Source organism: Dasypus novemcinctus, chromosome 2, assembly GCF_030445035.2.
Source record: "Dasypus novemcinctus isolate mDasNov1 chromosome 2, mDasNov1.1.hap2, whole genome shotgun sequence".
NCBI lineage: Eukaryota > Metazoa > Chordata > Mammalia > Cingulata > Dasypodidae > Dasypus > Dasypus novemcinctus.
In genome coordinates, this window is record NC_080674.1 from 151507148 (window position 1) to 151524298 (window position 17151).

At 43.2% G+C, this 17151-nt stretch overlaps 1 protein-coding gene across 13 annotated transcripts in view; it reads left to right on the forward strand.

Moving 5' to 3' along the window:
* The window catches only part of ARHGAP26 (Rho GTPase activating protein 26), a 1052546-nt gene extending 1036268 nt beyond the window's left edge, over window positions 1–16278 (forward strand). For all 13 annotated transcript variants that reach the window (XM_071210383.1, XM_071210390.1, XM_071210397.1 and 10 more), the window contains 2 exons: window positions 887–978; window positions 10384–16278. In XM_071210383.1, the coding sequence (XP_071066484.1) occupies window positions 887–978; window positions 10384–10472 (181 nt within the window). In that variant the 3' untranslated portion in view covers window positions 10473–16278. The remainder of the gene's footprint in view (window positions 1–886; window positions 979–10383) is intronic.
* Window positions 16279–17151: the final 873 nt, after the last annotated feature.

The window sequence follows — 17151 nt, forward strand, 5'->3', positions numbered from 1 at the left end:
CATATGGCCCACAAAGCCTAAAATAGTTACTATCTGACCCATTACAGAAAAAGTTTGCCAACCCCTGCTCTAGAACAATGGTTCTCGATACTGGTTTTATATTAGAATCATTTGGGGAGCTATAAAAATACCGATGCCCATATTTATATAAACTAATTAAATCTGAAAGTCAGATATTTGCAATTTTAAGATTTCCCCAGGTGATTTCCACTGAACATGAGAAAGGAAAAAAAAAAAAAAAGCATCATGTCCCTTTTTTCTCTTCCCACGGTACACCCATAGACACAAAACCACTCACAAACACCTTCTCTATTCCTTGCCCTACCCTGGGGAGCACAGAGTTCCTACTGTAGAATCCTATTCCACCAGCAAGGCCCAGCCCAAGGAGAGATAAGTGACTCTGGAGAGCTAATGTCAGCCCGTGGCCTGGAGCGGAAACCTGACTTTGCTTGAATGTTCCTTTTTGGCTCAGTCAGCATGGCCAACTTTCAACAGGGTCTCTTGGGAGCGTTCTCTAGAGCAACTTGGGAGTTCTTTCCTGCTCCCCTCCCCCCAGGGTACCTCTGTTCCAAAAGTGAAGTCCAACTCGCCCTTCCACTGTTCAGCTGGGATAGCCCCTCGGAAATATTTTAACAAGGCACAGGAAGTACAGTTTCTTGGAGCTTATGGCTTTTCTCTGAATATTTTTCATTTTTCTCCTGCGATCTTTGCAACTTTTCCACCTTGTGTTTTGCTATCTGGCTGCCTTGTCCAGCTCCTTCCACAACCAAGGACAAGGTAGCTTGTGGGGAAGAAGAATAAGAGAGTTTAAATATCTGGGGTTTTCAGAGGTTTTTGTTTTGTTTTGTTTCATTTTAATGCTAAACAAACTCCTCTTTTCACACAGCACACCATTCCGGAAGGCAAAAGCCTTGTATGCCTGCAAAGCTGAACATGACTCAGAGCTCTCATTCACAGCAGGCACTGTCTTCGATAATGGTGAGTTCCTCATCCCCTCACTAAGATGTAGGGGGAAGATAAATGACTGTCATTTCCAAAGTTCCTACCTAAAGGAACACTCAAGAGAATGGGTGAGACCAAAAGGAGTGTTTACATGTCTCTTCCCAAAATGAGAGAGCAGTCCCTGGCCTTTAGGAGGCATTATCATGAGCGGGCTGATGTAGCCTCCCGTTGAGAGAGGCAGTCTCATCGCATTGCTGTGAATGGTTGAATGAGACCGCACAGGCAAATGCCTCAGCCCGGGACCTGGCCCAGTTAATCCACACAAATGTTTGTGTGAGTCTGGTGACTGAGCAGAGGGTAGATGACAAGAGTGGAGAAGAGGGTTGCTGGACATGTCAGAAACACAGAGTGAAGATCGAGGCCATGTGTTCGGCGCCATTTTCCTTGAGGGATTAGTGGCTCCTGTTCACAGCAGGCTAAGCAGACATCCAAGCTGCAGGACATTTGGCAAGCCTAGGGGCGGTAAGCCTCACTGTGTCCCTGCAACTTTCTGCCCCGTAACTTTTGAGGATAGAGAGTAGATGACCCCATCGTCCAGCCACCACGCAAACCGCCAGCTGTCCTCCTTAGGTATCCTGCTGTGGAAAATGGATCCACGCTGCCTGCCCTGCACAACTGGGTGCTAGTACCTGCTTAATACACCATTTTCTTTATCGTTTTTGTTTGCTTCTCTCCGTAAGAACAAAGTCTTTTTTTATTAAGTGAGAATTAATGTCACAATTTGTCATAACGTGTTATTTACCTAAGGGGAAAAAAATCAGGATCCTGAAGAAAAAGCCCAAGTTTCTGTTACAGCTGATTTTCCTACAGGTAAAGTTCTCCTTTGAGGTTAATCTTCCTGGATCACTGGAAGGGAGGGGCTCTTTTGCTTTGCTATGTTTTGTTTGTTCAAAGGAGGACGCAAAAAACAGCTGCTTAGGTTCAGGAACTGGACTTTTTTTTTCTGGCCATCTCCCCTGCCCCAGCAGGGGTGGGGACAAAGGTCCTCAGGAATGGGAGAGTGCATTGACCAAGCTCTCCCCTCCGTGACCTAAACCACACCTCCAACTGCCTGACCAACTCAGAAACACCAGGCAGCACCGGAGAGCCTGAACTCGAAGCGCAAATCCTGGCTCGACCTCTTGCTCCTGTGTGACCTTGAGCAGTAACTTAGCCTCTCCCTGCAGTGGTTCTCCCCTCTGTCATATGAAGATAGTAACAATACCTACTTTTCAGGGTGTTGTGAGGAAAAACTGAGGTAATTCACATCATGTGTTTAGAATGGTACTCACATCTTAAGTATTGAATGTGTAAGTTATTGTTATCTTTACTATCGTGATCATTGTCTCCATCTGAGAAAAAGACTATTACACTCTTATGGTTCACAAGGCAGTTTCTCATTTTGAAACTGCCTGGGTCCTGGCTCTCTGTAGGGAGCACACATTCCCAGCCAGAGGAGAGACAGGCTCCTGGGGTCCAGCCTTCGACTGCATCCACATCTAAAGGGCCCACCACTCCATCTGTCCGGCCCTGCCAGTGGCATGACAGGGATATTCATCCAGCATGGGTAGACAAATGGAAAGCAAGGCACAGAGCACGTGGGGGAGTTCCCTGGGCATCCATGACCCTGCTGAGGCATCTGGGCCTGGGCCATGCAGGCCCATGACTACAGGGGCCTGCATTCCCTTTAGGATTCTCAAAGACCAAAGCACGGTACTTAGAGCTTTGCCCCAGCATTTATGTCCCTTCAAAATAAAAGCACACAAGCAGCCAGCCCAGCCACCTCTCCTTCTGCCAGCAGTCGGAGCTTTCAGGCCCCAGCAGGCAGGCGTGTGGGCACACTGAAGGTTGCCCAGTTCCCAGCGCTGGCGAGTGCGCACCCCTACCTCCTTGCCCCAGGCTGGGGGAATCACAGCCTAGCCACCATGCCATGGTGCAACTTCCACAGCAGACAAACCAGAGTGCGACCACACTGCACAAGTTCCTGTGCTGTGCCAGTGGGGGGGGGGGGGGGTAGGGGGGGTGCTTCTGCTTATACCTGAGCAGGATTTGAGAGATTCCATGTGTACAGACAAATCTAGAGTTTAAAGGTCTATTCCTTCAAGTCCTAAGCTGCAGCTCACAAGAACAAGGGATCACATATTTCTATCAAATATTCACTCTGACAACACAAAGAACGCCAGGAGCAGAGTTGATTTAAGCTATCAAAAGGATGCATGTACATGTCCTTCTCTTGAGTATAACCTTCTTCCATATTTTAAGCAGCTTCACAGAAATGTAACTCGTATGCCACACAGTTCACCCACCTAAAATGTTCAATTCAGTGGGCTTGCATATATGCAGTTGTATAGCAATCAACCTAGTCCATTCTACAATTTTTCTTTCTTTTCTTGTCTCTATTTTTAAAGAAGCTTTGGATTACATAACTGTTACATTAAAAATATATGGGGAAGCAGATATGGCTCAACTGATAAAGCATCTGCCTACCGTATAGGAGTTCCAGGGTTCAAACCCAGGGCTATGGTGAGCTGGCCCATGTGGTGAGCTGGCCCATGTGCAAGGAGTGCCATGCCACGCAGGGGTGTCCCTGTGTAGGGGATCCCCAGGTGCAAGGAGTGCGCCCTACAAGGAGAGCTGCCCACATGATAAAGCGCAGCCTGCCCAGGAATGGCACTGCACACATGGAGAGCTGACACAGCAAGATGACACAACGAAAAGAGGCACAGATTCCCAGTGCTGCTGACAAGAATACAAATAGACACAGAAGAACACACAACAAATGGACACAAGAGAGCAGACAACGGGGGTTGGGGGGGGGTTGGGGAGAGAAATAAATTAAAAAATCTTAAAAAAAAAAAATATATATATATATATATATATATATATATATGGGATTCCCATATACCCCACCTGTCCCCCTCCCACACTTTCCCCCATTAACATCTTTCACTAGTGTGGTACATTTGTTGCACAATTGATGAACACATATAGAAGCATTGCTACTAACCATGGTCTGTAGTTTATATTATGGTTTACACTTTGCACCTTGCAATTTTATAGGTTGTGGCAAAATATATAATGGCCTATATCTGTCACTGCAATATCATGAAGAACAATTCCAATGTCCCCAAAATGCCCCATGTTATACCTATTCTTCCCTCTCCCTCCCCTCAGAACCTCTGGTGACCTCTGCCTATATATCAATGTTACAAGTTTTTCCATTGCTAGAATAATAGTAAATCTACTTTAGTCCATAGCTGCATTCCCCCCTTATGTGTGTTCATTCCTCAATCTTGAGAACAGAACATTTTTATCACCCCAGAAGAAATCCCCATATCCTTCAGCAGTCACCCTCCATTTCCTCCCAACCTGCCTCCATCAAAGCCTAGGCAACCATGAATCTCACACCTTAGTGCTCATCATAAATCTTATAATGATAAATGAGAACCAGAGAGAGGTTTGGTTAACCACCACCTTCCCTAAGCCTGTGGTCTTCCGGGAGTCAGTGGCAGAGTTCACTGTCACCAGTTTGTTTTTAACTAATCACGCCAGTGACCTTCCATATTCCCTAAAGAGCAAAAGGCCAAATAAAACCCCAGAGAAAACACCTCTCAGTGTTGGCTGAGCTGCAGTTGAAGATGGATCTTACTAAATATTCATTCACTTTGTAGATTGGTTTGACTGATAATATTTTATTATGAACTATTTTTTGAGGAAAATGTTATATATATATATACCCTATTTTTCCCCCTCTCTTCACATCTAAAGGAGAAATCAGTCATTAAAGAAAAAATCATTAACATGTTAGGCAGGGAGCTCTTTTTCCTTGTTCTATCTCGTTAGTTTGCTGTTGAAGGTATTAGGTAAGGGCTATTTAAGTTGGGTGATCTGTTGATCATGCGGAATCAACAGATCAGTCAGAACAGAAGAACATTTCCTAATGATAGATTCAGACTCTGTGTACGTGTGTGTGTACATGTTCTTTGGGATCAGGAAGAATAAATAACGAGGAGGAAGAGGGAGGGGCACATTGACAGGCAAGTCTTTGTTTCATAATGATTCTTCTCTAAGGGTGTGGAGTCCAAGGGCCCTGTGCTATGAATCTGGAGTAGCAGCTCAGTCAACTTTTATACTTTGTGCAGTGGAGAATGGATGTACAATACTCAGAAATAACTCTAGTGCCAGCCCTTGCCAATCTACTAGGAAACTGTCCACTTCACCAAGAGCACTTCAAACAGTAACTGGAAAGAGAAATAACTCCTGTTCCCAGGAACATTAGTCATCTTGAAGCAGTATGATTTTTGATACCTGGAAAATTCATGTAGCATTCACTAAAATTGGGTTCTTGGGATGCTTTTATCAGGACTGGAGATGAGCTGGATCCATTCACTTCAGTGGTACAGGGTACAGCAAAAGGATAAGGAAGGGCTGCCCCCAGGTTTCCGCTGCCAAAAGAAAACAGCCTTGGCAGGAGCCACCAAGCTGCCTGGGCAGTGGGTTTATGGGATAGTTCCATGGGCAGGAGTCTTTTAGCCTCCCCAGACATCTTCAGTGCCACACTCAAATCCAGCCATCATTCATCTCTCACCTGGACCTCTCTACCAGCCGCCTAACTGGCCTTGCATCCACTCTTGCCCCCAAACCCATTCTCTACACCACAGCCAGACTAATATTTGAAAAATGTAAATCACATCATGCTATTTCCACTCCTTAAAATACTCCAGTGGTCTCCCACTGCTCTTAGAATTACTTGTGAGGTATCCGCAGTCCAGCCCCTGCCCCTCTTGCCCTCACTTGATACTCTGCAACCACACGGGTCTTCTTTATGTTCTCAAATATGGGTTAGCAAACTATAACCGGTGGGCCAAATCCACCCCATCCCTGGTTTTCGTAAAGAAGTTTTATGGGAGCACAGCCACCCATGCCTTTTCATTATGTTATTTATGATGCAAAACAGCAGAGTCGAGTAGACACACTCATTTGCTCCCTGGCCCTTTAAGAAACACTTGCAGATCACTGTTCTAAAATCACGATAAGCTTTTCTCCATCTTAGACCTTTGCACTTACTTTACCCATTGGTTGTCTAGTCCCTTTGGATTGTTTAGGTTTTCACTCAATTATCTCCTTCCTACCGGCCTCCATCCCTGTCCCAGTCTCCCTCCTTCCCCATCACTACCTAAAATTATATGTATATTAATTGATAGATGGTTCAGAGAGCAGACTCTTGTCTGCTCATTCTGTACAATATGTAAGGATCTAGCGCATGTGTCTCAAAAAGGTTCAGTGCTGAATAAATATTCATGGAATGAATAAATTCACTTTAACTACACAGCTAGTTAATTGAATAAATGTATTTTGACTCCACAGGGTCTGTTTCTCTTCAGTGAGCACTTCTTCCTTTGGGGCAATGAGCCATTACAGAGCTTAGTCACACACTTCTTTCTTGACTGTAGGTAGCGAAGGAGGGGAGATCACTTCAGTTGTGTATGCAGGTGTTCATGGCAGGTACATGGGCATAGCTGAGAGAAAGTGATTGGCAGGAAGTACACCCGTGTCAGCAGTAGCATATTATTATATGCTTGCTGGGCTGGAGAGCCATCCAGGCAGCTGCTGAATAGCACGTTGGGCATTGGTACAATTCAAAATGTTCAACATCAGTGCAAGTCAACCCAACAATCACTTACTGAATATCTTCAGTGTTCAGAGCACTGGGCTAGGCAAAAGCAGTAGTGGCTAAGACTACAGGCTCTGGGGTCAGATGTCCTGGGCTCAGACATCCCTTTGTCATCTACCAGCTGTGTAATTTGGGACAAGATACTTACCCTCCCTGAGCCTCAGTTTCTCATCAGTAAAATGAGGATAATGGCAATACCAACTTCATAGTCGTTCTGAAGATGAAAGGTGGTTGTTTTAGTTTCCTGGCTACTAAAATAAATACCATACAATGGGTTAATGTAAACAATGGGAATTTATTGACTCATGGTTTTGAGGCTAGGAGAAGTCCAAAATTAAGGTGTCATCAAGGTGATGCTTTCTCTCAGAAGACTGCGGTGTTCTGAGGCTGGCTGCCAGCGATCCTCGGTCCTTCGGTTTTCTGTCACATGGCAGTGCACATGGGCAGCCTCTCCTGGCTTCTCTCTTCCCTTGTGGGTTCCATTGACTCCCAGTTTCTGGCTGCCAGCTTTGGCCTTCTCTATAAGACTTCCAGTAATAGGATTAAGACTTACCCTGATTCAGTTGGGCCACACCTCAACTGCAGTAACCTTATCTCCTCGTCCTATTTATAAGGGTTCACACCCACAGGAATGGATTAAGTTTAAGAACATGTTTTTTGGGATACATAGTTCCACGCCACCACAGAGGTAATGTAGATGAAGCACTTAGTATATGCTCAGTATATGTTTTATTGTATTGTCCTCAAGGATTACATGCCCTGGTTAAAGAAAAGCTTAATATGGTGAAAAAGGGCTTGGGCCCTGAAGTCAGAGAAGCTGACTTCAAATTCTGGTTCTACCATTATGATCCTGAACAAATTAATTTACCTCTCTATGGCTTAATTTTCTCATCTGTGAAATAGGGATAACAATATAAACTAGAATCATGAGCATCAAATGAATCAATATATCTACAGTTCTGAGCACATGGCAGCTTTAGAGATAGCATTCTCTAAGTGCTGGTTTCCATCATAATCATTCACAAGGCAGAGGGGAGTCATTGGAGGTCAATGAGCCAGGGAGTGCTATAATACAAACTAAAATGCACTTAAAAACTAGGTAGGGAAACTAGTTAGCTTAACACATTTGAACAGCATTAATGTTATGCATGAATATGTGGAATGTACTGTGAGCATTTTAGGCACCTAGAAAAGGGAGGTGCTAGGTAGAGGGGTTCCATGGTGATATTTATGAAGGAGGCAGGGCTTTAGCTAAGCCTTAAAGTATTGAGAAAGGAAACAGAAGACTGCTAATACAAAGAGTGGGAGGAATTGGGTGTTGCCTTCCTCTGACATTGGTTAATGAAAATTTTTATTTTAATTCTTATTACCACCTTCTTTGAAGAGGCATTTTGGCACAAAAGAGTTCAAGCTATTATTCCCAGAGATTCTACTCTAATTGATTTGCCATAGGACCCACGAATCTTCTGTTTTAGTAAGCATCCAGGTGATTCTGATGCACGTGGTCTGGTACCCCACCTTAATAAGACCTGATTTGAAAACTCCAGTGAATCAGCAGTCTGACTGGAAAATCTCATTGTCCGCCATTGTCCCCTGTGGTTTACCTCTTGGCCTCCAGCTTAGATGGCCTCCCTTGTCTCCTCTGATTCTTCCCTTAGTCTGCAAGTTCCATTTTTTAATATTTGTAGACATTACGACCTTCGGTACCTGAGCTGTGTTTGAACAGCTGGCCAGAAAGGGAGATGTATCTGAAGGAGATGGACCTAATACATCAGGTAGAGTAACAATGCAGAGCTTTGCTCCAAAAGCAGAGAGGTCTGGTTTTGGTGTTGCTTGCTTGCTTGCTTGCTTGGTTCTGTCTAGCACTTATATTTGGGGAGGGGGGTGAATCTGGTTTGTTTGGTTTCAGTTCTGAATATTTGAGATTTCCTGAAGCTGAAGTGGGTGCTGAGATCAGGCCCTTATCCAGGTTTTGGAGAAGGGAGATTACAGGTCTTGCTGAGGGATCAAGAGACACAGCATTCCCTACTGACTAACCCAAACTGAACTCTCTCCAGAAGGAGTGCTTTACCCATGGTAGCTCACAGGAATCCACTGAAGGGGAGAGTTCAGAGAGTTTTATTATTGCCACTTTACAAGTGCAGAAACTGAAGTAAGCGTTCTTGGTAGTTTGGACCAGAATGGATGGGCAGAAAGCAGGAGGATTTTGTTGCTAGAATTTTAGGATGATGGGTCACTGGAGAGCATTGGTAACTAGAGAAGTCAAGTTGCTTTTATTTATTTATTTTTGGTGTTTTAATTTGTTTTTTAATGTTACACTCAAAAAATATGAGGTCCCCAAATAGCCCCCACCCCCCTCAGGTTGCTTTTAAATTGTAGTTTTTTCTTTCATGGCACTTCTTCCCCAGATTCTTCCTTGGTGTGGGTTGTCATGAATCCAAATATCATTGCTACTTATCAATAGTTCCTCAAGCTTAGTGATGGAATATTATGCAAGTGTTTTGGAGGCAGGCTGATAGATGTTTGACCTTGCCTTTTCCTAAATATGCATTCAAGATCTAGATCAGTTTGACATTGATCTTCTGTAAACTCGACTACCTGTCCTTCCCATTTGCTTTCTTTGTTTCTGTTCTTGCTTCTTTCCCTACAAACTGAAACTAGAACTGTATTGTACTGTTAGGGGTGGAAATGCTTTTTCTAAAACAAGCTCAGGAAATCACTTAATTAGCACAGGAAAGGAATAGGGGAAAAGTCATTCTTTCCAAACAATCTCAGAAAATTGGCGTTTTCCTAATACATTAAGAATAAATGGTGTGGCTCCACCAAGGAATGATTTGTATACCCCCAGTTCAGAAGCATGAACATCCCTCATCTTTGGGACTCAGAATTTCTCTCTTCCTACCAGACTACTTGCAGACTCAAATGGATTTTATATAATCTTCATACTATCACAGGGTTGTGATGTCACAGAGATGGGCATATATTCTTTGAAAATTCAAAGGGGCAGAAATTGATAGTTGCAACAAAGGAAGGCAGAGGACAGCTTTCAAACTTGTATGTGGGAGAAAAAAATTTCTGCAGAACAGAACAGGAAAAGTTTAAGAAATGTTGTGAGAAGAACAGAGAGAAAGCTAGTCAAAGGATGTAAGATGGGGGAAAAAAGAAACCCAAAGGGAATGTGCAAGGAAATAAGAAGCAGAGGGTAAAAATTTTAAGGAAAGTAAAATGCATGATTAGGAGTGAGGTATCTTTAAAGACAAGCTCCTAGCTGATCTTCACGACTACTGCACTTGGAACTTAGTCAGTACTCAGTAATTCATGGGTGGGTGGATGGATGAGTGGATGGTTGGATGGATGGATGGTTATATACAAGGTTGGAGTACCACAACTGTTGGAGAAATAAACCTAAAGAGTAAATATCTATAGTTTTTTCATAGTTTAAACAAGGGACTTCAGGAAGTCCATGAAACTCATAAAACTGTATGCAAAACTTTGAATGTTTGTGTCTGTTTCCCTTTGTGTTGTGGAGAAAGTTCAGAATAGCCTTCAAAAGGTTAAAAAAACCTCTGGTTTAGACAAGTCCTAAAATTATGTAACTGAGTGAGTGATTGCACTTGCCCTCCAAACTTCCTTCACACCTACACATATGCCCACACACAACACACACCCAGCTCCTTCCCTATCTGTAATGTCATCTCTTCTCTCGCCCTCTTTCTCTTCCTGTACAGTTCATCCATCTCAGGAGCCTGGCTGGTTGGAGGGGACTCTGAACGGAAAGACTGGCCTCATCCCCGAGAACTACGTGGAGTTCCTCTAACTGTGGGCCCCAGCAGAACTGCTGAGCTTTACATGGTATCCATGACAACAGCCGATTCCAGTGTTGTAGACCATTTCTCTTTGCAAGTGAGAAATGCAGGGGACAGACTCTGTTGACACTTGTCGACATGAATGTTTCTGTGAACTCTGGTGTAACCATCCCCTTGATCATCTCAGCTGATGCGTGGCAGTACTGCAAGAATCAGAAGTAAATCGACAGAGGAGGCCTTTGGATTTTGATAACCAAGTGGAAGGCTTGCAAAGCTGTTTTTTTTCATGAGCACTCTAAATAGGGAGCACTCGTTTTGTTTCACCAGTCATCCTAACCCCAAGCACCTGAAAGAGGAAGTAAGATATTAGTATTCCCCGAGAGCACATAGCTATGGGTGAAGAAAATGACTCTGAGATTCAGGTTGGCTCTGTTGCTTTTGTTTACAGTAGACACTCTACTCCACCTCTAAACAGTTGAGGCCCATATTGCTCCAGGCAGCTGGGCCTGTTTGTTTGCATGCAGGATGAAGAAGGGTTACAGCACTGTTTACATAAGATCCAATCTCTCACCATCTCTGAAGCAGCCTTTGGCCCATCAGCAGCAGAATTCAGTCCAGTCCTCTCTTGTGAGGGAACACACACACCCCACAGTCGCCCCTCCTAAGCAAAGAATTTCTCTGCCACTGAGGGCTGCCATCACCTCGTAACCATGGCAACCCAACCTACTCTAAAACCAAACCAAAAAATAACATACTCTCTTTACATGACTGCTCCACCCACCCACCCCCACCCCCACCCCCCACCCCCTTTTGGTAGCCTTTTGAATGGTTTTCCAACAACTTGAAGCAGAAAAGCAAGAAATCAGAGTGATCTACTTGGGACAGACAGAGTAGCAGCTGGAACCTGTCCCCTTTCTGATGAATTTCAGCAGCATCAGGATATATTTGGAGCAAACTCTAGTAACCTCTTGAGATTAAATTACATACAGGCTTAATACTTGTGTTCCTCCATGCAACTGGTATTTGCTTCTACAGGGCAAGATGCTACCTCCCAATGGATGCCACCCTCCCTGTGTCTCACTGGTTTGCTCTTGGCCTCCCATTCATCCCTTCCTGCCCCTGACCTGGCCTGCGTTTAGCCCATCCCTTACCCACTTCCTTGCCGTGCTCTGGGCTCCGGTGCACTCATGGTCTTCTGAGATGAGTCCCAGGCTAACCTTTTGGCCTATAGTTTAAGATGACATATTTGTTCACTGCCACTCAGAAAAAGGAAACTGTTTCTCAGACTATAGAGGCACAAGAGTTTATCATAGGCCAATGTGATTCAGAAGTTCCCCAAAAGACTGGGGGATTGACAGTGGGATAGGGAATTTCTTGGACAGAAAGAGGCTGGTTCTTGTGGACATTTGTCAAAGACTGTCTCGGGTGGGAAGTACGTCCTGGACATTTCAAGTTCACTTGACCTCCAAAGAGCAGAGTCACCAGGATCTCCCTTGAATCTCTTGCATCTCCTTGCAAGAACACCTCTGAACAAACTGCAAACATGGACTGACAAGCTCTCCAGTCGCCCCTTGGGATGACAGCTTTGCTCCAGAGAGTGTTTCCTGTTTCTGGAATTCTTTCAGGAGCTTAATTTTAAATAAGAAAAGAAAAACTTGAATTGTGTTGAATTACTGTATCTTTTACTTTTTTTGGTGGGGGGGGCAGATAAACTTGTAAATAGAGTGATTTGAAATACTATATGGTAAAGTTTTATATTTGATATTCTTTAAGTTAGTTGCTCCACACATTTAAGCTTCAATTCCTAACAATTGTGTCTAAGAGGGAGAGAGAAGAGGCAAAATTAAAGACAGTCAGGGCCTTCTGGCCTTGCAGAAGAGGACATCCATACATGCTCTCTGTTGGCATGACAAATTGATGTTCAGTCTTTTATATCCAGATGTTGTTCAGACCATTTCTTGGGCTTTGGATTTGTAATGAGGTGGAAACAGCATCTTCAGGCAAAGAATTTTTCAAAGAACTCCCACTTGGTAGAAAGCTGAAGCTCAGGCCTTACATAGGGAGGGCCAGGGATTAGATAGTTTTTATTCTCAGGTGAATTCTTGGTATCCCAGGATATCAGGACAGGAGGAGATAGGACATTTGCTGTGCTCCTTACATCTTTTCCCCACATCTTCTAAGGTTTTATAAATGAGGTCAAGCTAGTTTGCAAATTTAGTATGTGTCTAAGTTCTGTGAAAAATTGGCTTCTTAGGATCTTTGGTTCTTGAGGTGCTGCTCCTTCCCCTTTCCCTAAATATTTTTATGATCTTCCCTTTCATCTCCAGATTCTCTGTAACACCAAAATGAAAGAAAGACTCCAAATAGGGATGAAGATAGTGAAGTTTTAGCTTTATAGATGACTTTAAAGTTAGTGGAAGCTAACCACTTAGATCAGTGTTCTTTTTGTCAGCTCAAGGGTTACACAGCTCTTAGAAACTTACCCAGGAACAAGCTAGGCACTAGCATAGCATTGAATCAGGGAACAAGAATTAAGAAGGGACAAGAACAAGGTGAGACTCAAGAAAACTATTACTGAAACCCCAAAAAGAAAGGGAATAGATTAATAGGATAAGCTGCTTCTCATGGACTTGGAACTTCTTGGGAAATGGGAGCTGAAGGGGCAAGCCCACTCATATTCCGTTGGGCTTTCCAAATAGGAAGATGCCAAGAGAATACTTTCGGCACATTTGGTATTTTAAATTGTCACCTGTCCCATCAGAACCGTAACAGGAACTAATGTGGAGGAGCAGAGAGCCCAAAGCCTGGCTTGGGGAGCCTCCATGCTGAAGCATACCTGTAGACACTTGGCTTAGCTGGAGCTCTGAGGAGCACATTACTCCTCAGTTGGCCCTGCTGTGAAACCACAGGGAAATGGAATTTCTGCCAGTGGGTTTTTTTTAGGTAGTCCCCTTCCCAGCTTCCCTGTGGCCATGCAGGGCCCAGGACAGATGGCTTCTCCATTTCCCTTTCCCCTGCCAGGCTTCCCTCCTCCCCTTTAGCTACAGAACTGGAGAAAGTGTTCAAAATATGAGCCAACAAGCCGGAAGGAACTTAAAGACTGAAAATAGATTGTAATCTCTCCACCACCCATACTCCAACCCCTAATGCTCTCTGCTTGAATAAGGAACTTCAAGAAAGATTAGAGAAATGAACTGGATAGCAGAGTAGAAGGCTATTGACCAGGATCCCTGAGCTTCACCAGGAGCCTCAAGTGTCCTTTGTAAGGCCGTGGGACCAGTTAAGCATAACCTGAATCTTTTGAGGGTACTAAGATCAGTCTCTCACTTCTCCCTCAGGTACTCCCAGAATACCATAGCTAAAGAATGCCATGCCTTGAGAAGGTAACTAGTTTCAAATCCTTCCCTCCAGACAAGTAAATTCCTGACATGCTCAAGATTAATGATATTCTCTCCTGACTTTAAACATTTATCTATGGGAATGGACCCTGTATAATGCAGCCTTTCTTGGTCTCCTGCAAATTGGAGCCAATTTTGAGCTTAGTATTTTAGTATTTCTACTACCAATATGTGTTTTCATATGCCAGACCAAACTGCTTCTTGCAACACAATTTCAGTTCCTCTCCTTTTGCTGAGTGCTTTTTGGACAGGGAGATAAAGAGAAAGAGAGAAAAATGAGCAAACAAGTATTGGTAAACTGGCACAGCAGGAATGTGCCATGCAAATATTAAGGTCATATCAGGCATTTGCCTAGGACTCTAGAGGGCTGTGGACCATTCCTGTAGTTGAATGGGAAGTCCTTCTACCAATGAGCTTATGATCTGTGGAAACACAATCCCAATTACTTTTAAAGCTCTGTCTTGGCCACAGGAGCTCTTGAAAGCCTCCACAATTAAGGGGCAGGATGACAGAAAGAAACTAACAATAACCTGGTTACCCATTCATGACTGTCATCCTCTGGCTTCTGCTTCTAAAAGCAAGACTGAATCACCCTGCTTTAAAGACACAGGACTACCGAGTGCAACAGTTGCTACCATGTCACCCACAGTTTATCCTCATACTGAATGTCTTATGTTCGACCTTGTTACCCAGGAAGGTTGCTAGCATTGAAGAAACCAGTCATTCTCTTAGCTACCAGACTTTAAAAGGAATGTCCTAAATAATTCATATAGGGAATTATCTGTCATTTCTGGCAAACTTGATAGTGATCAGTTACCTGGACAACCCTGCCCTATATCCCTTTAAAGTCAGCTGGGTGTCCTTTCACACACCCTGTGCTGGTGCTTACAAAATTTGTCTCGTCGTACTCAAATTTGTTTAGCAGCCACACAGATCTGCTGGGTGCTGAACTACTTCTCTGTGATTGGAGCATCAAAATGACAACAGCAGCAGAGCCTTGAACCTTGCACAGTCCTACAGCGTGACTGAGACAAGACTCCAACAAGTAATAATTGGCTTTGTGCCTTTTGCTGCCTATGCCATTTGTCTGTCAAAAAAGCTTCCCAAAGCAGAGGGAGAGGCTGTATAGAGAATCCAGAAGTTATTCCAAGCCAGCCTTTGCTGAAATTGGTCCTCTAATAGATAAAAAAGTAATGCTAGGGCAAGAGAGAAAGACAAAGATGAACCATATTAATAAACTCTAGTTTTGTTTTTTTTTTTTTAGAAGGATAGACCTAGTTCTTAGTGGAGGAAAAATAAAACTATCACAAAAAAGTTCTCTATCACTAATATTTTTACGAAGTTTTGGAGAACGTTATAAAATGAAAACAGCCTTCGCGATGAAAGGCTTTTGAGAGCAAACGCGTCCATGGTGCAGTCCTAGGCCCATGTAAAGACAGCAATTACTAGTGTATCAAAATTCTCTTTAGTGTGAGAATCAGAATTGATGATCAAATGTTGGAATTACTGGGAGCAGGCCTGGAGAGGCTGAGATACTCTGCTTACTGTTTTTACAAAGTCCTCCTGGTTGATGCCTGATAGCAGCTTCCTTGGGTGTCCAGATACCAGGTTAAACCTTGTACCCGTGAAAAGAGGTTCATCTGATGATGCTAACATGTATACATATTAGTATGTGTTGTGTGTGTGTGTGTGTGTACAACACATATTTACATATGTAAAGATCCAGACTCTCATACAGAGACCCAAATAAGCTGGCAGTCGCTGAGCCTTTACAGCCTTTCAGATTTGGAGGTTGAGCATTAGAGAAGCAAGAGAGGCTGTCGACTGACTCTCAAAATGATCAAAGATGTAAATTAAGTGCCATTTAAAAATCTTTGTTTATATTTATCAAATGATTACTATCTGCAACTATATTCTTTATTAATTTATTAAAAGTCATATTAAAAGAAAGATCAAACTCGTAAGTGCTTAGTAGCTATAATCCTAGGCTAGTGTTCAGAGGCACTCTAAAGGATATTTTGAAGAAGAAAATATTTGCATGTATAATTCATAATTTAGGCTTCCTTTGAGTATATTGTAAAGTGCTGTGTGATATATCAATAATGTTCTTATAAAATGGCACCTTAATGTCTTTTAAAAATCATAAATAATGTACTGTTTTAAACTTCAGTATCGAATATTGACTGGTTTGTAAAATCCAATTCTGTAATTAAAAAGTAATCTGTGACTAGAATAGAACTCTTTCCCTAATATTAGTAGAACAGTTTTACCATGTTCAGGCTTTTGCATCACTCAGCATATCCATAAAGTTGTTGAGTGGCCTCAGAAACTTGGCTTTCTTATAGTTGGTTGGTTTATGTGACAATCCCTATGAAATGAATGGCAGTACGATTTTTTAATTAAATGACTTTTCCATTCAGTGGTACATTTATTTCTTGAATTTCTGATCAAGCTTTGACTTGAAGCATCTTTTAGTCTTTCTCCAAACAAGCATATATAGACCATTATCAAAGGTCACAGTCTGAGCTCCTGCAGTTATCGATGACAACCACAGTGCTGATTTCTGATGAGCTCGGGGGAGCTTTGGTTTCCGCTTAGGAAGAGATCAGTACTCATGAACTTGGAGGTGAGCCACCAGGCATATTAAACAGTTAAAGCAGAGAAGAGTCATATTTCATTTAATGTTTCTGTCTTTATTGTTGAGAATAATTATTTTATTCGTCCTATATTTGACTTTTTAAGTCACTTACTCTCTTTTCTAGAAGTTCTTAAGCACAGTGTGGAATAATCAGAGCCAGAATGGAGACAGTCTCACCATGTAGCTGGCTGTGTCCCACGATTGGTAAATCACTTGTTTAGACCTTGCAGCACATTATCCCAGGCCAACCCAGATCAGTGAAGCTTCTTTGCATTCTTTATATCCCTTCCAGTTACATTCTGAATTGCAGCCCAGGGCCCAGGTTTACAGCAGTGAGACCAGACCACTTGTCAGCTTACTTCAGAGAATGGGCAGGAGGGAGCCAGGGCTCTGAGGATTGAGAGTAAGGGTTCTGGGTCCAGAAGCTTGTCCTTGGGGATGGGGATGATAGGGGAAAGGGTGGCGATGTGAGGCTCCCTTGGTGCCTGGTTCTGAGGGTGCAGCTGCTTGAATGTGTGGGTCTCATGTGCGCAACTGCAAAATGTCCTTGTTTGTCACTTAATACACATAATAAGGCCCTTACTTACCCACTGTGAAGGACACAGACTTGCAGCACCTGCTGCCCTCACAGAGTTTACACCCTCATGTGGAAAA